The sequence below is a fragment of the Nerophis lumbriciformis genome, linkage group LG32 (assembly GCF_033978685.3).
Source record: "Nerophis lumbriciformis linkage group LG32, RoL_Nlum_v2.1, whole genome shotgun sequence".
In the NCBI taxonomy this organism is placed as follows: Eukaryota; Metazoa; Chordata; class Actinopteri; order Syngnathiformes; family Syngnathidae; genus Nerophis; species Nerophis lumbriciformis.
Genome location: NC_084579.2, coordinates 9,330,533 through 9,350,025, shown reverse-complemented (window position 1 = coordinate 9,350,025; position 19,493 = coordinate 9,330,533). Strand labels below are relative to the sequence as shown.

Here is a 19,493-nt window from a genome sequence, read left to right as displayed (position 1 = left end):
GGTGGGGTTCGGTATCTCCTACAACAGTGGTTCTCAACCTTTTTTCAGTGATGTACCCCCTGTGAACATTTTTTTAATTCAAGTACCCCCTAATCAGAGGAAAGCAGTTTTGGTTGAAAAAAAGAGATAACGAAGTAAAATACAGCACTATGTCATCAGTTTCTGATTTATTAAATTGTATAACAGTGCAAAATATTGCTCATTTGTAGTGGTCTTTCTTGGACTATTTGGAAAAAAAGATATAAAAATAACTAAAAACTTGATGAAAAAAAACAAGTGATTCAATTAGTGAAGTGAATTACATTTATATAGTGCTTTTTCTCAAGTGACTCAAAGCGCTTTTCATTGTGAAACCTAATATCTAAGTTACATTTAAACCAGGGTGGGTGGAACTGGGAGCAGTTGGGTAAAGTGTCTTTCCCAAGGACACAACGGCAGTGACTAGGATGGCGGAAGCGGTGATCGAACCTGCAACCCTCAAGTTGCTGGCACGGCCGCTCTACCAACCGAGCTATACCGTCCCAATAAATAAAAAACTATTTCTACACATAGAAGTAATCATCAATTTAAAGTGCCCTCTTTGGGGATAGTAATAGAAATCCATCTGGATTCATGAACTTAATTCTAAACATTTATTTTGTTGAAGTATTATTCAATAAATATATTTATAAAGGATTTTTGAATTGTTGCTATTTTTAGAATATTTAAAAAAAATCTCACGTACTCCTTGGCATACCTTCAAGTACCCCAAGGGGTACGCGTACCCCCAGGGCCGGCCCGTGGCATAGGCCGTATAGGCAAATGCTAAGGGCGCCGTCCATCAGGGGGCGCCACGCCAGTGCCACAAATGTTGGAGGAAAAAAAAAAAGAAAAAAAAAGTTGGTACTATTATTTCTAAATACAAAAAATAATCCCACGTTAATTAAAATGCAAAGTAAAGCCTATTTAATAGAAATATTATTTGTTACAACATTACGCCCCCCCCCCCTCCTCCCCCCGCACGGTGCGCCCCCTCCCTTCCCGTATCATGACTCTTTTTGGACGTCACCACATCAAAAAATCAACACAAGATGTCAAAACGGCCAAAACTGTCAGGTGCCCAGGGAAGAAAAAAGAGAAAAGAAGAGGAGCAGAAACGGGAAAAGACAGAGGTAGCAGTTGGGTAACGTTAGCCTACATGAAATTATTTGTCTGTTACAGAATGTGATAGTAACCTGGCTTTTTAGCATTAAGCTAATGTTACATGATTCGGCAATTGCTAATCAATAAATAGCTAGTTCTGTTTTAACGTCGGGTTAATATTGTGGAGGGGGCTAAATTGTTATGGAAAATAATAATGTAACGTTAGGTAATTACAGTACTCCCACCTTACATTCCTCAGGGACATTTGTATTAGATCTTTTAAGCAGGTGTTTTTTGTTTACATTGTTATTGCCTTCTGGTTAGCTAATGTTTGCCCTGCAGATAATAGTCACTTTTCCACCCCTTTATATATTAGGTATAGTTGTAAGTAAAAAAAAAAAAGGTCAAAGACAAAGCTATTCGGGTTCTTGTGAGTATATACACTTCACTGCCGATGTGGGGGGGCGCCACCTAAAATCTTGCCTAGGGCGCCAGATTGGTTAGGGCCGGGCCTGGTAAAGACCCACTGGTTTAGGCTGCTCGCCCGCTCCTCATCACCACTTCAAGATGGCGGCCGAATTTCCCGCGTCACAGCAGCCAATGCTGCGTCTACTTATAAGATGTCTATGCCTGTATCTAATTAGCTCATTGGTTCATGTTCAGACTTGGATTAGTTCTTGCTTGCCTGTGGGGTTTATCTTTAAAAAAAACAACACACACACCTAACAGAGACGTTAACAATAAATACAAATTTAAAAAATTACTTTTTTTGTTTAATTGGAAAAGTAGTAAAATATGGGACCAATAAAAACAAGTAGGTTGAGTTTGAGTCGATATTTATTTGGCTGAATTCTGCCAAAAAGACAAGACATAAATCAAATACAAGGCATGGCGTGTCACAAAGATTTAAACGCTTTGGAATGAAAATCGATATAACGACTGGGTGAAGCCTGGCTCCGTGACGTCACCGGCCTTGATTGCGGAAGTAATGTGTTGGCTCTCCGCGGGGATGAAGGCTGCATGTGGCGGTGTGTGTGTGTCAACTGCTCGGATGCGTTTCACGACGTCTGAGCTTCGCTTCTTTTCGCCTCCTTTGCTCAGTAGTTGACTCGTCCTTCTACCCACCTACCTGTCCCCGCCAGCGGACCGGCCCACCAAGGACTTTTTTCCCCCCTTTAAAGATGGGTGTGTGGCACTCTGTACCTGGCCCGCCAGAATACAGACAACTGGCGGAAAAGACGGGCTGTGAGTATGCTAACAAACATTAAATATTGTTTGTTTACGTGTAAATAATGTTACTGTGTGGGAAACTTGATGAATTGTGTTGAAATTACAACGATATGTTGCATTGACTTCATGGCCACTTCATTAGGTACAACTGCACACTACAATAACACTAAAAAACAAAATAATTCGATTTTCATATCAATTTCCATATTTTTTGGCATCTTTTGTAATTACAGTGGGTGGCCAAAATATAACAACAAAGCTCTCAGTGCAGTTCCACCCTGCTAAGCACAAGAATAAACACTATTCGACTATAACGCAGGGCTATTTGGTATGTTTACTAGTCCAGGGGTTGTCCAAACTACGGCCCGCGAGCCAAGTGCAGTTCGCAGGCGTCTCCAATTTGGCCCGCGAGACGTCATGAGTTTATTTATAGAAAGGAATCTGGCCTGCGAAGTGTTTCCTGTGGTGTACCGTATTTTTCGGAGTATAAGTCGCACCGGAGTATAAGTCGCACCTGCCGAAAATGTATAATAAAGAAGGAAAAAAACATATACAGGTAAAAGCCAGTAAATTAGAATATTTTGAAAAACTTGATTTATTTCAGTAATTGCATTCAAAAGGTGTAACTTGTACATTATATTTATTCATTGCACACAGACTGATGCATTCAAATGTTTATTTCATTTAATTTTGATGATTTGAAGTGGCAACAAATGAAAATCCAAAATTCCGTGTGTCACAAAATTAGAATATTACTTAAGGCTAATACAAAAAAGGGATTTTTAGAAATGTTGGCCAACTGAAAAGTATGAAAATGAAAAATATGAGCATGTACAATACTCAATACTTGGTTGGAGCTCCTTTTGCCTCAATTATTGCGTTAATGCGGCGTGGCATGGAGTCGATGAGTTTCTGGCACTGCTCAGGTGTTATGAGAGCCCAGGTTGCTCTGATAGTGGCCTTCAACTCTTCTGCGTTTTTGGGTCTGGCATTCTGCATCTTCCTTTTCACAATACCCCACAGATTTTCTATGGGGCTAAGGTCAGGGGAGTTGGCGGGCCAATTTAGAACAGAAATACCATGGTCCGTAAACCAGGCACGGGTAGATTTTGCGCTGTGTGCAGGCGCCAAGTCCTGTTGGAACTTGAAATCTCCATCTCCATAGAGCAGGTCAGCAGCAGGAAGCATGAAGTGCTCTAAAACTTGCTGGTAGACGGCTGCGTTGACCCTGGATCTCAGGAAACAGAGTGGACCGACACCAGCAGATGACATGGCACCCCAAACCATCACCCAACCATGCAAATTTTGCATTTCCTTTGGAAACCGAGGTCCCAGAGTCTGGAGGAAGACAGGAGAGGCACAGGATCCACGTTGCCTGAAGTCTAGTGTAAAGTTTCCACCATCAGTGATGGTTTGGGGTGCCATGTCATGACATTTGTAAAGTTACAAAAGATTTAAAGTCAGTATTATTTGCGGACGATACAACTGCATTTTGTTCAGGAGAGAACACACAGAAGATAATACAAATAATAACAGAAGAAATGAACAAATTAAAAGGATGGTTTGACAAAAACAGACTATGTTTGAATCTCAGTAAAACTAAAATAATGCTATTTGGTAATAGTAAGTCAAACAAAAATACAAATAGATTAGAAATTGAAAGAGTAAATGAAACCACATTTCTAGATATAATGATTGATGATAAATTGAACTGGAAATCTCATGTAAAAAATATACAACAAAGTAGCAATAAACACGTCAATAATGAATAAAGCAAAACATGTTCTAGACCAAAAATCACTTCATATTCTCTACTGCTCGCTAGTGTTACCATATCTCAGTTATTGTGTAGAAATATGGGGAAATAATTACAAAAGTACACTTCATTCATTAACGGTGTTACAAAAAAGATCAGTTAGAATAATACATCATGTTGGATATAGAGAACATACAAACCCTTTATTTATTGAATCAAAAATACTGAAATTCCACAACATAGTGAATTTGCAAACAGCTAAAATTATACACAAAGCAAAGTATAACCTGCTACTCAAGAATATACAACAATTCTTCTGAAAAAAAGAGGAGAAATATAATCTTAGAGAAAAATGTAATTTAAAACAAAACAAAAGGGTTGTTTCTTTCTGATCAGTTAGAATAATACATCATGTTGGATATAGAGAACATACAAACCCTTTATTTATCGAATCAAAAATACTGAAATTCCACAACATAGTGAATTTGCAAACAGCTAAAATTATACACAAAGCAAACTATAACCTGCTACTCAAGAATATACAACAATTCTTCTGAAAAAAAAGAGGAGAAATATAATCTTAGAGAAAAATGTAATTTAAAACAAAACAAAAGACCCTAACCCTAACCCATCCATTTTCTACCGCTTATTCCCTTCGGGGTCGCGGGGGGCGCTGGAGCCTATCTCAGCTACAATCGGGCGGAAGGCGGGGTACACCCTGGACAAGTCGCCACCTCATCACAGTGCCAACACAGATAGACAGACAACATTCACACTCACATTCACACACTAGGGCCAATTTAGTGTTGCCAATCAACCTATCCCCAGGTGCTTGTCTTTGGAGGTGGGAGGAAGCCGGAGTACCCGGAGGGAACCCACGCAGTCACGGGGAGGACATGCAAACTCCACACAGAAAGATCCCGAGGCCGGGATTGAACCCAGGACTACTCAGGACCTTCGTATTGTGAGGCAGACTATGGCGTCACATTAGTGCCGAAAATCCGAGCGCATAAAAACTGTTATCGCGCGCTGATTCTCCACTTCGTGTGCGCGCGCGACACCATTTTGCGCGCGCGCGGTGCCTTTTTGCGCGCTCTCTGTGTACTCCTGGCATCTCTCCTCGCGCTGTCATGTTTCTTTTTGGCACTTTGGGGGCGGGTATGCTTAGACGGCCCCTTCTTTCTGATTGGTCAGGCGAAAAATGCTGAAAAATGCTCAGAGCCAATCAGAAGTATAGCAGGGCGGGTCATCGTCAATATGTATCAAGATTTACGGCGGAAGAAGTGGATAAAAAAATGTTGCGCGCTGATGAAGGTTATTTCATACCAAATAAACACAATACAGGGTAATACAAAATGTGACCCAAATAAATAATAAGACAACAAACACCATAATCACATCTTTCAGCCAGAACTGGTCCACCAGCAATAACATCCAACCATAACATTATTTTATATTTTCACTTCTTCTTGAACATTTGTTTTCTAATTTATGGAATTTCTTTTGATTCAGCCATAAAATTAATGAAATAATGTTAGAATTTTGTTTTTAAAATGTTAAAAATAGCTTTTAATAATGTATTCTGAAACAGTTTAAAATAATCAGAGAACTGACTAACACTGACCCTACACAACTATGTTGCACAATTAAGTCATTTTTTTTTAAAGCGAAAGAGGTAATTTCAACAGGTACAGCATCCTATGTCATATTTACATGTAATAAGATTTGTAACAAGGCAAACCGTTTGTAAATTGGTCGAAAATCGATCAAGTTATGGTAATTTAATTAGTACATGTACCATTGACATCAATGTAATGATTGAGGCCAGATGTCCGAGGTAAGATGGCTACAACGTTGCTACGCTGGAGAATGATTGGTCATATGAAAAATGCTCACAGCCAATCAGAAAGGAGGGGCCGTCTAAGCATACCCGCCCCCAAAGTGCCAAAAAGAAACATGACAGCGCGAGGAGAGATGCCAGGAGTACACAGAGAGCGCGCAGAAAGGCGTCGCGCGCGCGCACAAAGTGGAGAATCAGCGCGCGATAACAGTTTTTATGTGCTCGGATTTTTGGCACTAATGTGACGCCATAGCAGACGCACTAACCCTTCTCCCACCGTGCTTTTTAACCCAATTAGGTAAAATGACAATATCTCACGACACACTAGTGAAAAACACTGTACTAGGACAAAGCATGGTCTTACAACCGGGCAAACATTGTAGGTCATAGTGAACTTATTAGTGACTATTCTGCGTTAACCACCACTTGTATTTAAAGGGATGGCGTAATTGTTTATAATCCTGTATTTTACAGTTTGTCTTTTTTTGTAGGTATGTTTGACATCTTTTAGCCCCCACTCTCAATAAAACAAGTTAATGAATAAACACAAGTCAAAGGTCTTTAACATCAACATGGAGTAGAAGCAGAGTCATATAGTGTTGCAGCTAATGAAGAGGCCATGATGCTTTAGTGATCAATAATTCATATCGCAGGGTAAAAGCGGTGTAAATTACTTCTCCATGTTCCAGTAAATAAAACATTAGACGCCGGACAATTCCACCTGTAGCGGACATGGACACAAACGAAAAGTGTTTTACATGCGATTTGAATATATTTCTTAAATGTGCTTTGCAGTCAGCTGCGAGCAGATAGGAGTTCTGCATAAAAGATTCAAGCAGTTGAGCCACGACGAAGACACCCTGAGGTACTTTTATTCTTTTGTTCTTATTTATTCTGCTGCTCATTGTTTTCATGCTGCTAGAAACCTGCCTGACAGGCTTCTGGTATCAATGTATCGTTTGACAATACAGAAGCTGCAGCAAGGTCTTATGGGTAATAGGGATGTATCGATCCAGGTTTTTGCACTTCCGATCCGATACCGATACTGACCGATACCGATACTGACCGATACCGATACTGACCAATAATGGCCTATCCGAGCATGTATTAAAGTTTAAAGTTATTTAGCCTACTTAGTTGTCAGAATCATGTTGAAAAGGGTTTTAGTACTCTTGATAACAACTAGCCAGCTGAATTAGGGGAGTTTGAATAATACACAATAGTTGGTAACAAGAAACTGACCTGTTTATTCAAGGATAAACACAAAATAGACAAAATTATACATGACAAACAGAAATGGCATCATTGAACTAGGGCTGGGCGATATGGCCTTTTTTTAATATTGCGATATTTTAAGGCCATATTGCGATACACAATATATATCTCGATATTTTGCCTTAGCCTTGAATGAACACTTGATGCATATAATCACATCAGTATGATGATTCTATGTGTTTTGATTGATTGAGACTTTTATTAGTAGCTTGCACAGTGAAGTACATATTCCATACAATTGACCACTAAATGGTAACACCCCAATAAGTTTTTCAACTTGTTTAAGTCGGGGTCCACTTAAATTGATTCATGATACAGATATATACTATCGGATATATACTATCATCATAATACAGTCATCACACAAGATAATCACATTGAATTATTTACATTATTTATAATCCAGGGTGTGGAGGGGGGCGCCGGATGTAAGTGTCAAAAAGACAGCCAAAAGAGTTTATATGAGAATAAATCTAAAGTTAAAATATAGGGTAAAAATGCACCCATTTGCAGGAAATGTAGTCTTGATTTTCAAAATGTTCTTTCAAGGCTTGCATGTCTACATTAAAACATTCTTCTTCATACTGCATTAATATATGCTACTTTTAAACTTTCATGCAGAGAAGAAAATCACAACTAAAAAAAATCACTATTTTTTTCATACGGTGTTGACGTGGAAATGTTTGCCTCGGCGATGGTGTGGACGTGTGGCACCGAATGGAGATAAGCGTCTCGACAGACCTTACAATATTTGAACAATGATGACGAAAACTGTTTTCTCTGTGGTGTCCGTGTGTCGAAAATTGTTATGCGCTTATTTTTTTATTTGATTTTGTGCGTGGCATAGATTTGCCGTTCGCAGAGGACGCTTAAAGCAGGCGCGCACCTTAGCGGCTGCGCTAGCATCACAGCTAACGTTAGCCATGCTGCTACCTCGCTCTCTGCTGGGAGAGGGCGTATACGTATGTGACGTATACGTATGTGACGTATACGTATGTGACGTATGACGTGACAGTATGTGACGTGTGTAAGAAGGTGCGCTCGCTGTCTGTAAGAGGGAGACACGGGAAAGAGTGAGAAGAGCCTGTCGTGTAATGCCAGCTGCTAAAAGCAACTGCGTTAGAATCCACAGACCTGTGGATGTGCTGAAGGTGTGCTGGAAAATGCGGAACGGAGCTTAGGGAACAGCAGAAAAGTGGAATGTATTATTTAAATCGGTGCGTTGGAAAACACGGATCTGGATCTGCATTTTCACATGCCTTGCCGATACGCATTTTTTTGCGAATATCGGCGGCCGATCCGATCCAAATATCGGATCGGGACATCCCTAATGGGTAATAAACGTGCCACTTATTGTTTTTTTTTCCGTTCCCCAGGAGGGAGCACTTCATGGCCATCCCAGATCTGGCGTGGAATCCCATCCGTCTGGAGATCATAGGGGCGTTCTTCGACAGGAGGTGCGGCCCTCACACCTAGCTAGTCGCTATCAGTTAGCATGGTTTACGACGTCCTCCATTTGTAGAAACTTTGTGCCAGCTGGAGACGGCACGGTGGACGAGATCCGCCTGGAGGAGTTTGTGGTCATCATGTCCCATTTCAAGCCGCCTTCGCTGAGCATGACGGACGAGGAGCGGGACAGCATCAGGAAGGAGAAACTGAGATGTGCGCTTAGCAACCCGTCGACTAATCAAAACGCTCCTGTTTGAATTCATTTTTTTTACAACTGTTTTTAAGTGTCTGCTGTGTTTCCGTCTGCAGTTTTATTCAACATGCACGACAACGACAACGACGGGATAATAACGCTGGAGGAATACAGACATGTGAGTGCTGGCATTTTGAAACTGTGTTTTTGTACCGTATAATCTGTTCCAGGGTCAAATTGACGTCGTCGTAAATATTTTATCATCAATCAATGTTTATTTATATAGCCCTAAATCACAAGTGTCTCAAAGGGCTGCACAAGCCACAACGACATCCTCGGTACAAAGCCCACATAAGGGCAAGGAAAAACTCACCCCAGTGGGACGTCGATGTGAATGACTATGAGAAACCTTGGAGAGGACCGCATATGTGGGTAACCCCCCCCCTCTAGGGGAGACCGAAAGCAATGGATGTCGAGTGGGTCTGACATAATATTGTGAGAGTCCAGTCCATAGTGGATCCAACATAATAGTAAGAGTCCAGTCCATAGTGGGGCCAGCAGGACACCATCCCGAGCGGAGACGGGTCAGCAGCGCAGAGATGTTCCCAGCCGATGCACAGGCGAGCGGTCCACCCCGGGTCCCGACTCTGGACAGCCAGCACTTCATCCATGGCCACCGGACCTGTGCCCCCCCCCCCCTCCACAAGGAAAAGGGGAGCAGAGGAGAAAAGAAAAGAAACGGCAGATCAACTGGTCTAACAGGGGGGCTATTTAAAGGCTAGAGTATACAAATGAGTTTTAAGATGGGACTTAAATGCTTCTACTGAGGTAGCATCTCTAATTGTTACCGGGAGGGCATTCCATAGTACTGGAGCCCGAATAGGAAACGCTCTATAGCCCGCAGACTTTTTTTGGCCTCTGGGAATCACTAATAAGCCGGAGTTCTTTGAAAGCAGATTTCTTGCCGGGACATATGGTACAATGCAATCGACAAGATAGGACGGAGCTAGACCGTGTAGTATTTTATACGTAAGTAGTAAAACCTTAAAGTCACATCTTAAGTGCACAGGAAGCCAGTGCAGGTGAGCCAGTATAGGCGTAATATGATCAAACTTTCTTGTTCTTGTCAAAAGTCTAGCAGCCGCATTTTGTACCAATTGTAGTCTTTTAATGCTAGACATAGGGAGACCCGAAAATAATACGTTACAGTAGTCGAGACGAGACGTAACGAACACATGAATAATGATCTCAGTGTCGCTAGTGGATAAAATAGAACGAATTTTAGCGATGTTACAGAGATGAAAGAAGGCCGTTTTAGTAACACTCTTAATGTGTGACTCAAAGGAGAGAGTTGGGTCGAAAATAATACCCAGATTCTTTACTGATTCGCCTTGTGTAATTGTTTGGTTGTCAAATGTTAAGGTGGTATTATTAAATAAATGTCGGTGTTTAGCAGGACCGATAATCAGCATTTCCGTTTTCTTGGCGTTGAGTTGCAAGAAGTTAGCGGACATCCATTGTTTAATTTCATTAAGACACGCCTCCAGCTGACTACAATCCGGCGTGTTGGTCAGCTTTAGGGGCATGTAGAGTTGACTGTCATCAGCATAACAATGAAAGCTAACACCGTATTTGCGTATGATGTTGCCTAGCGGCAGCATGTAAATACTAAAGAGTGCAGGGCCAAGAACCGAACCCTGAGGAACTCCGCACGTTACCTTAACATAGTCCGAGGTCACATTATTATGGGAGACGCATTGCATCCTGTCAGTAAGATAAGAGTTAAACCACGACAAAGCTAAGTCTGACATACCAATACGTGTTTTGATACGCTCTAATAAAATATTATGATCGACGGTATCGAAAGCAGCGCTAAGATCAAGAAGCAGCAACATAGATGACGCATCAGAATCCATCGTTAGCAGTAGATCATTAGTCATTTTTGCGAGGGCTGTCTCCGTAGAGTGATTTGCCCTGAAACCGGATTGAAAAGGTTCACAGAGATTGTTAGACACTAAGTGTTTTTACTTTCTTTATTTACTGTCTTTTGCTGTGTCAAACATTTTAGCTAGTATTGATGTTATTTGAACACTGATACATTTTGCAGTTAAATAAAGGAGTGAACATTCCAATAAAAAAACTAAAGATTTTATAAACAAGTTGTGACAACTGGAGATGTCCGATAATGGCTTTTTTGCCAATATCCGATATTGTCCAACTCTTAATTACCGATTCCGATATTAACCGATACCGATATATACAGTCGTGGAATTAACACATTATTATGCTGGATGCATTAAACCAGTGGTTCTCAACCTTTTTTCAGTGATGTACCCCCTGTGAACATTTTTTTAATTCAAGTACCCCCTAATCAGAGCAAAGCATTTTTGGTTGAAAAAAAGAGATAAAGAAGTAAAATACAGCACTCTGTCATCAGTTTCTGATTTATTAAATTGTATAACAGTGCAAAATATTGCTAATTTGTAGTGGTCTTTCTGGAAGTATTTGGGAAAAAAAGATAAAAATAACTAAAAACTTGTTGAAAAATAAACAAGTGATTCAATTATAAATAAAGATTTCTACACATAGAAGTAATCATCAACTTAAAGTGCCCTTTTTGGGGATTGCAATAGAGATCCATCTGGATTCATGAACTTAATTCTAAACATTTCTTTACAAAAAAGAAATCTTTAACATCAATATTTATGGAACATGTCCACAAAAAATCTAGCTGTCAACACTGAATACTGCATTGTTGCCTTACTTTTCACAGTTCTTTTTGACAGACATTTTAGTGCGGGTCAAACCATCATGGCATGGGGGAAACTCTGGGTTTATTGTAATGAATGGAATAGCCTACTTGATTTGATGTTCAGTTTATGAACTTACATTCATATTTTGTTGAAGTATCATTCAATAAATATATTTATAAAGGTTTTTTGAATTGTTGCTATTTTTAGAATATTTGAAAAAAATCTCACGTACGCCTTGGCATACCTTCAAGTACCCCCAGGGGTACGCATACCCCCATTTGAGAACCACTGCATTAAACAATGTAACAAGGTTTTCCAAAATAAATCAACTCAAGTTATGGAAAAAAATGCCAACATGGCACTGCCATATTTATTATTGAAGTCACAAAGTGCATTATTTTTTTAAACATGCCTCAAAACAGCAGCTTGGAATTTAGGACATGCTCTCCCTGAGAGAGCATGAGGAGGTTGAGGTGGGCGGGGTTGATGTGGGGGGGTAGGGGGTAGCGAGGGGTATATATTGTAGTGTCCCGAAAGAGTTAGTGCTGCAAGGGGTTTTGGGTATTTGTTCTGTTGTGTTACGGTGCGGGTGTTCTCCCGAAATGTGTTTGTCATTCTTGTTTGGTGTGGGTTCACAGTGTGGCGCATATTTGTAGCAGTGTTAAAGTTGTTTATACGGCCACCCTCAGTGTGACCTGTATGGCTTTTGATCAAGTATGCCTTGCATTCACTTGTGTGTGTGAAAAGCCGTAGATATTATGTGACCCCAATATTGTTGTCTGATTGGAAATCGGGAGAGATTTGGGAGATTGGTTGCCCCGGGAGATTTTCGAGAGGGGCACTGAAATTCGGGAGTCTCCCGGGAAGATCGGGAGGGTTGGCAAGTATGTCTGTCAATCAATCCTCTCCCTCTCCCTCACGAATGCGGCTGCGTGCGCACACCTTCACAATTTGTTTTGTTTTTAACCCCTTCTTAACCCTGGACGTACATTGAAAATACACACAACACTGACTCAAAATGCCGGACATTTGAGGCATTTAAGAAACCCCACCCGGACAGCCCTGCAAAAGAGGACATGTCCGGGTAAAAGAGGACGTATGGTCAGTCTAAATAAAGGTGTGAACATTCCAATAAACAAACTAAATATTTTATAAACAAGTTGTGACAATGTTCACGACACATCACCTGCTGCGTGTTTCCTCACCTCAGTCACAGCAGCTGATGGACGCTGTATTGAGAAAAGGAAAGCCAGATCAAATAGTTTTCTCCTCCGCTTTATACTTTTAGTGTGGGGACAAGTGTGTCTGTCTCCAATATTGTCCACACCTGTCTCCATCTAAACACAGCAGTGCGCTCTTAAACGCACGCCAGGAAGCGATGGAAAATGACGTTAAACCAAGCGCTTGGCTCCGTTTACTCATAGGGGAAATCTCCGAAGCAATGTCCGTAGAGTTTGTACACCATGATTTTCATGCCAAAACGACGCGCCTGACTTAGTTTTCAGAAAGTAAGCAGTGTTCCCTAAAATGCATCACTAATTGACGGTTTTTCCTGTAATTACAAAATTAGACTGAATTACTAACCATCGATTTATCATTATACCGTTTGTTACATCCCTAATATCCATACATACACACACATATGTACAATATACACATCTCTGATTTAAAAAGAAAAAAAGATTCCTGTTCTTGACTAGATTGATGAAGACATGATGAAGTGAATCGCAAGACAAAAAAGCTTGATGCACGGGTTAATGTTTTTGTTTCTGGCTGAACTAAGGTCTCACCTGATTGGCCGATGTGATGCATGATGCTGGCCTTTTTATTTTGCGTTTTTTTTTTTTTTTTTTTTGCATCTACCACAGGTGGTAGAGGAGCTTCTATCTCGCAGCGGGTCCATCGGCAAGGAAACGGCCGAAAGCATCGCAGAGGCCGCCATGTTGGAAGTGGCCGCTATATCGATGGGTCACATGGTACGTTCGCCAACCGTCGCCAGCTGCTTCTTTCTGAGCCGTTGTTAACTCACTTGTGGCCCTGCAGGAACCTGACGAGTTCTATGAGGGCATCACATTTGAGCACTTCCTCAAGGTGGGTCGCTAAAGTTCTTAAACATGCTTGCTTGGACTCGCAAACTTTTTACATCTCAAAAATATTTTTCTATGCACGCACAACCTCAAAATATTTTTGCCATGCAAGTACTACCAAAAAATATTTCATTAAGCAAGTACCACCCTAAGAAAGTATTTTGCTGTGCAAGTGCCACCTGAAAAATATTTATGCAGTGCAATGTGTTGCTACAGTATGCCAGAACTACTGAAAACATATTTTACTAAGCAAGTACCACCTTAAAAAAAAAATTTGCTATGCAAGTACCCTTGAAACATTTTTCCATGCACTCCCTAAAAAAAAGTATTTTTACATATCAAGTACCAACTTAAAAAAATATGTTGCTATACAAGTACCGCCTGAAACATATTTTCCATGCACTACCTGGAAAAGTATTTTACTAAGCAAATACCACCTTAAAAATATGTTGCTATACCAGTACTACCTAAATGTATTTTGCTTAGTATCACGGAAAAAACAATGCAAGTGCTACCAAAAAAAAACCAAGTTGCTATCTAAGTTAGGGATGTCCCGATCCGATATTTGGATCGGATCGGCTGCCGATATTTGCCAAAAATTGCGTATCGGCAAGGCATGGGACAATGCCGATCCGGATCCAGTTTAAAAAAAAAAACTCCGGTCCGTGTTTTCCAACGCACCGATTTAAATAATACATTCCACTTTTCTGCTGCTCCGTAATTTCCGTTCCGCATTTTCCAGCACACCTTCAACACATCCACAATTCTCACGCAGTTGCTTTTAGCTGCTGGCATTACACGACAGGCTCTTCTCACTCTTTCCTGTGTCTCCCTCTCACAGACAGCAAGTGCACCTTCTTACACACGTCACATACTGTCACGACATACGTCACATACTGTCACCTCATACGTCACATACGTATACGTCCTCCCCGAGCAGAGAGGTAGCAGCATGGCTAACGTTAGCTGTGATGCTAGTGCAGCCGTGCGAGCAACGCTCCCTCTAAGGTGCTCGCCTGTGCAATTGCGCACTGTTTAAGCGTCCTCTGCGCATAGCAAATCTATGCCACGCACAAAATCAAATAAAAAAATAAGCGCATAACAATTTTCGACACACGGACACAACAGAGACAACAGTTTTCGTCATCATTGTTCAAATATTGTGACGTCTGTCGAGACGTTTATCTCCATTCGGTGCCACACGCCCACACCATCAAAATGCACAGGCAAAAATTTCCACATCAACACCGTATGAAAAAATTTGTGATTTTTTTAGTTGTGATTTCCTTCTCTGCATGAAAGTTTAAAAGTAGCATATATTAATGCAGTATGAAGAAGAATGTTTTAATGTAGACATGCAAGCCTTGAAAGAACATTTTGAAAATCAAGACTACATTTCCTGCAAATGGGTGCATTTCTACCCTATATTTTAACTTTAGATTTATTCTCTTATCAAACTCTTTTGGCTGTCTTTTTGACACTTACATCCGGCGCCCCCCTCCACACCCTGGATTATAAATAATGTAAATAATTCAATGTGATTATCTTGTGTGATGACTGTATTATGATGATAGTATATATCTGATAGTATATATCTGTATCATGAATCAATTTAAGTGGACCCCGACTTAAACAAGTTGAAAAACGTATTCGGGTGTTACCATTTAGTGGTCAATTGTACGGAATATGTACTTCACTGTGCAACCTACTAATAAAAGTCTCAATCAATCAATCAATCAAAACACATAGAATCATCATACTGCTGTGATTATATGCATCAAGTGTTCATTCAAGGCTAAGGCAAAATATCGAGATATATATTGTGTATCGCAATATGGCCTTAAAATATCGCAATATTAAAAAAAGGCCATATCGCCCAGACCTAGTTTCAATGATGCCATTTCTGTTTGTCATGTATAATTTTGTCTATTTTGTGTTTATCCTTGAATAAACAGGTCAGTTTCTTGTTACCAACCATTGTGTATTATTCAAACTCCCCTAATTCAGCTGGCTAGTTGTTATCAAGAGTACTAAAACCCTTTTCAACATTATTCTGACAACTAAGTAGGCTAAATAACTTTAAACTTTAATACATGCTCGGATAGGTCAGTATCGGTATCGGTCAGTATCGGTATCGGATCGGAAATGCAAAAACAATATCGGATCGGATCGAAAGTGCAAAAACCTGGATCGGGACATCCCTAATCTAACTACCACTTGCAATATATTTTCCATGCACTATCTAAAAAAGTATTTTACTAAGCAAATACCATCTGAAAAAATGTGTTCCTACACTAGTAGTACTTAAAAATATTTTGATTAGTACAATGGAAAAAACTATGCAAGTACTACCTTAAAAAAGCAGGTTGCTGTGCAAGTACCACCTACAAATGTTTTGCTGTGCAAGTACCACCTAAAAAAGTATATTTGTCATGGAAGCAACATGTAGTGGTAAAAAGTATGTTAAGCAAGTACTACCTGGAAAACATATTATTGGCATTATTTTTGTCACGCAAGCACCACTTGAAAAAGTATTTTTGTCATGCAAGTAATATCTGGGGTAAAAAGTATGTTAAGCAAGTACTACCCGGAAAACATATTATTGGCACTATTTTTGTAACGCAAGCATCACTTGAAAAAGTATTTTTGTCATGCAAGTAATACCTGGGGGGAAAAGTATGTTATGCAAGTACCCTTGAAACATTTTTCCATGCACTCCCTAAAAAAAAGTATTTTTACATATCAAGTACCAACTTAAAAAAATATGTTGCTATGCAAGTACCGCCTGAAACATATTTTCCATGGACTACCTGGGAAAGTATTTTACTAAGCAAATACCACCTTAAAAATATGTTGCTATACCAGTACTACCTAAACATATATCTAAAAAAGTATTTTACTAAGCAAATACCATCTGAAAAAATGTGTTCCTACACTATTAGTACTTAAAAATATATTGATTAGTACTATGGAAAAACAATGCAAGTACTACCTTAAAAAAGCAGGTTGCTGTGCAAGTACCACCTAAAAAAGTATTTTTGTCATGGAAGTAACATGTAGGGGTAAAAAGTATGTTAAGCAAGTACTACCTGGAAAACATATTGGCACTATTTTTGTCACGCAAGCACCACTTGAAAACTTATTTTTGTCATGCAAGTAATACTTCGGGGGGGAAAGTATGTTATGCAAGTACTACAGTACCTGGGAAAAATATTTTGTCACTATTTTGTACCACCTGAAAATGCGTTACTATACCAGTACTGCTTAAAAACATTTTGCTAACCTTAAAAACAAAAATGTAACCAAGAAGTACCACCTGAACAAAATATGTTATGCAAGTGCCACCTGAAAAAGTATTCTTGTCATGCAGGTACCACACAAAATATATTTTGCTCAGCAAGTACCACCTGAAAAAATATGTTGCTCTGCAAGTACCGCCTGAAACATATTTTCCATGCACTACCTTAAAAAAGTATTTTACTAAGCAAGTACCACCGGAAAATGTAGTTCCTGTGCCAGTACTACTTAAAAATATTTTGATTAGCGCCACTGAAAAAAACAATGCAAGTACTACCTGGAAAAAAATATTTTACTAACTAAAATGTTTTTGCTACACCTGAAAAAGTATTTTTGTCAAGCAAGTACCACTTAAAAAATATGTTGCTAAGAAAATACTACTTGAATAAAACATTTGCCATGTAAGTACTACCTGGAAAAAATATGTTTGTAATGCTAGTACCAAGTGACCATGTGTTGCTATGCTAGTACTATCTGGGAAAAATATTTCGCAAAGCAAGGACTACCCAAAAATATTTTGTTTATCCAAGTACCCCTTCCAAAATATTTTGCCTAGCAAGTACAACTGTGCTTACCATCAAAGTTTAGCTTTTTGAATATTTGGCTCAGTTAAAAAAAATACGAATTTCTAAATATTTTTCAATTGTTTTGTTCTTTTGGGTAATACATTTGCATGATTGTGTTTCAAATATTCTTGTATTTAAACCTAAAAAACAAACAGTACCACTAGATAAAGTGGTATAGTGGTACTTGGACAGGCAATTGCTAATATTGCATAATATTCATTTGCTAATACAAGTGAGTGAGAGTGTGTCTCTAAACTTTTGTATACTCTACGTACATTTTCCAGCTGCTGAAAGACTTTGAGATTGAGGCGAAGATGAACGTCCGCTTTTTGAACATGGACACGACAAATCTATGCAAGTGACGTTTGTACGAATCCAATATTAAGTCATGACTGTATATACAGTACAGTATGCGTGCATTGAGCAGCACCGCTTTTGAGAAACTATGCAAATCCCTACACAATGCACACATTCTTCTTATGCAACAGCATTTGTATATAGTCCAAATGCAAGCCAATATGCAAGATGTGGGGATGCGGGTTTGACTTTGTATGCACATACTTTCAAAGGGTTATTGACAATGTTCCCTCTAAGGTGCACGCCTGTGCAATTGCGCACTGCTCAAGCGTCCTCTGCGCACGGCAAATATATACCACGCACAAAATCAAATTAAAAAATAAGCGCATAACAATTTTCGAGACGACACGGACACGACAGAGAAAACAGTTTTCGTCATCATTGTTGAAATATTGTAACGTCTGTCGACATGAGGACATGAATTCCATCGATCACTGTACTGAGCAAAACGCTTTATTGTTGGCCATAAACACATCACCAAAACATTAGTAAAAAAAATTATATCTAGCAAAACTGGTCATTTTCTGCAGTACAAACCAGACCAAAACCAACTTTGTTATATCAACAGCAGCCGCTTGCTCTTTCTCACTTGCGCCAACACATGCACATATGGCACTTAGCCAGTGATGCGTTCACAGCCACAAAAAAAGTCGGACAACTCCAACACCACACATAAAGTGTAATTCCAGGTCGTTACACTATGATTTACCAATCAAATGTATGCTTATTCTAGTGTCATTTATTAGGAATAGGGATGTCGATATTATATTATCGGCCGATAAATGTGTTAAAATGTAGTATCGGAAATTATCGGTATCGTTTTTTTTTTATTATCGGTATCGGTTTTTTTCGTTTTGTTTTGTTTTTTTATTAAATCAACATAAAAAACACAAGATACACTTACAATTAGTGCACCAACCCAAAAATCTCCCTCCCCATTTACACTCATTCACACAAAAGGGTTGTTTTTTTCTGTTATTAATATTCTGGTTCCTACATTATATATCAATACAGTCTGCAGGGATACAGTCCGTAAGCACACATGATTCTGCGTACTGCTGGTCTACTAATAGTACTAACCTTTAACAGTTAATTTGACTAATTTTCATTAATTATTAGTTTCTATGTAACTGTTTTTATATTGTTTTACTTTCTTTTTTATTCAAGAAAATGTTTTTAATTTATTTATCTTATTTTATAAAAAATTTTAAAAAGTACCTTATCTTCGACATACCTGGTTGTCCAAATTAGGCATAATAATGTGTTAATTCCACGACTGCATATATCGGTTGATATTGGTATCGGTAATTAAAGAGTTGTACAATATCGGAATATCGGATATCGGCAAAAAGCCATTATCGGACATCCCTAATTAGGAATCTTAATTTATAAATATTAATCATGAAATGGTGTTGGTATATTAAATAAATACTAATAAAAATATATTTTTTACAAACAGGAAGTTGCAGGAATGTACACATGATCCCCTGCTTACATCTCATTGTGCAACATGTGAATGTTTTAATGGGAACTAAATGCAATGTCTGAAAGGGGTACCAATTATTTCC

The 19,493-nt window shown here is 39.2% G+C and overlaps 1 protein-coding gene across 3 annotated transcripts in view; it reads left to right on the top strand.

The window, feature by feature from the left end:
- Positions 1–2,125: 2,125 nt before the first annotated feature.
- The window catches only part of tescb (tescalcin b), a 27,118-nt gene continuing 9,750 nt past the window's right edge, over positions 2,126–19,493 (top strand). For 2 of the 3 annotated variants that reach the window (XM_061926924.1, XM_061926923.1), the window contains exons 1-7: positions 2,126–2,367; positions 6,744–6,813; positions 8,600–8,680; positions 8,746–8,885; positions 8,982–9,043; positions 13,487–13,594; positions 13,662–13,709. In XM_061926924.1, coding sequence (XP_061782908.1) covers positions 2,304–2,367; positions 6,744–6,813; positions 8,600–8,680; positions 8,746–8,885; positions 8,982–9,043; positions 13,487–13,594; positions 13,662–13,709 — 573 coding nt within the window. In that variant the 5' untranslated portion in view covers positions 2,126–2,303. Of the gene's footprint in view, positions 2,368–6,743; positions 6,814–8,599; positions 8,681–8,745; positions 8,886–8,981; positions 9,044–13,486; positions 13,595–13,661; positions 13,710–17,852; positions 18,917–19,493 lie in introns of those variants that run through there. The other variant, XM_061926922.1, reaches the window with a different exon arrangement.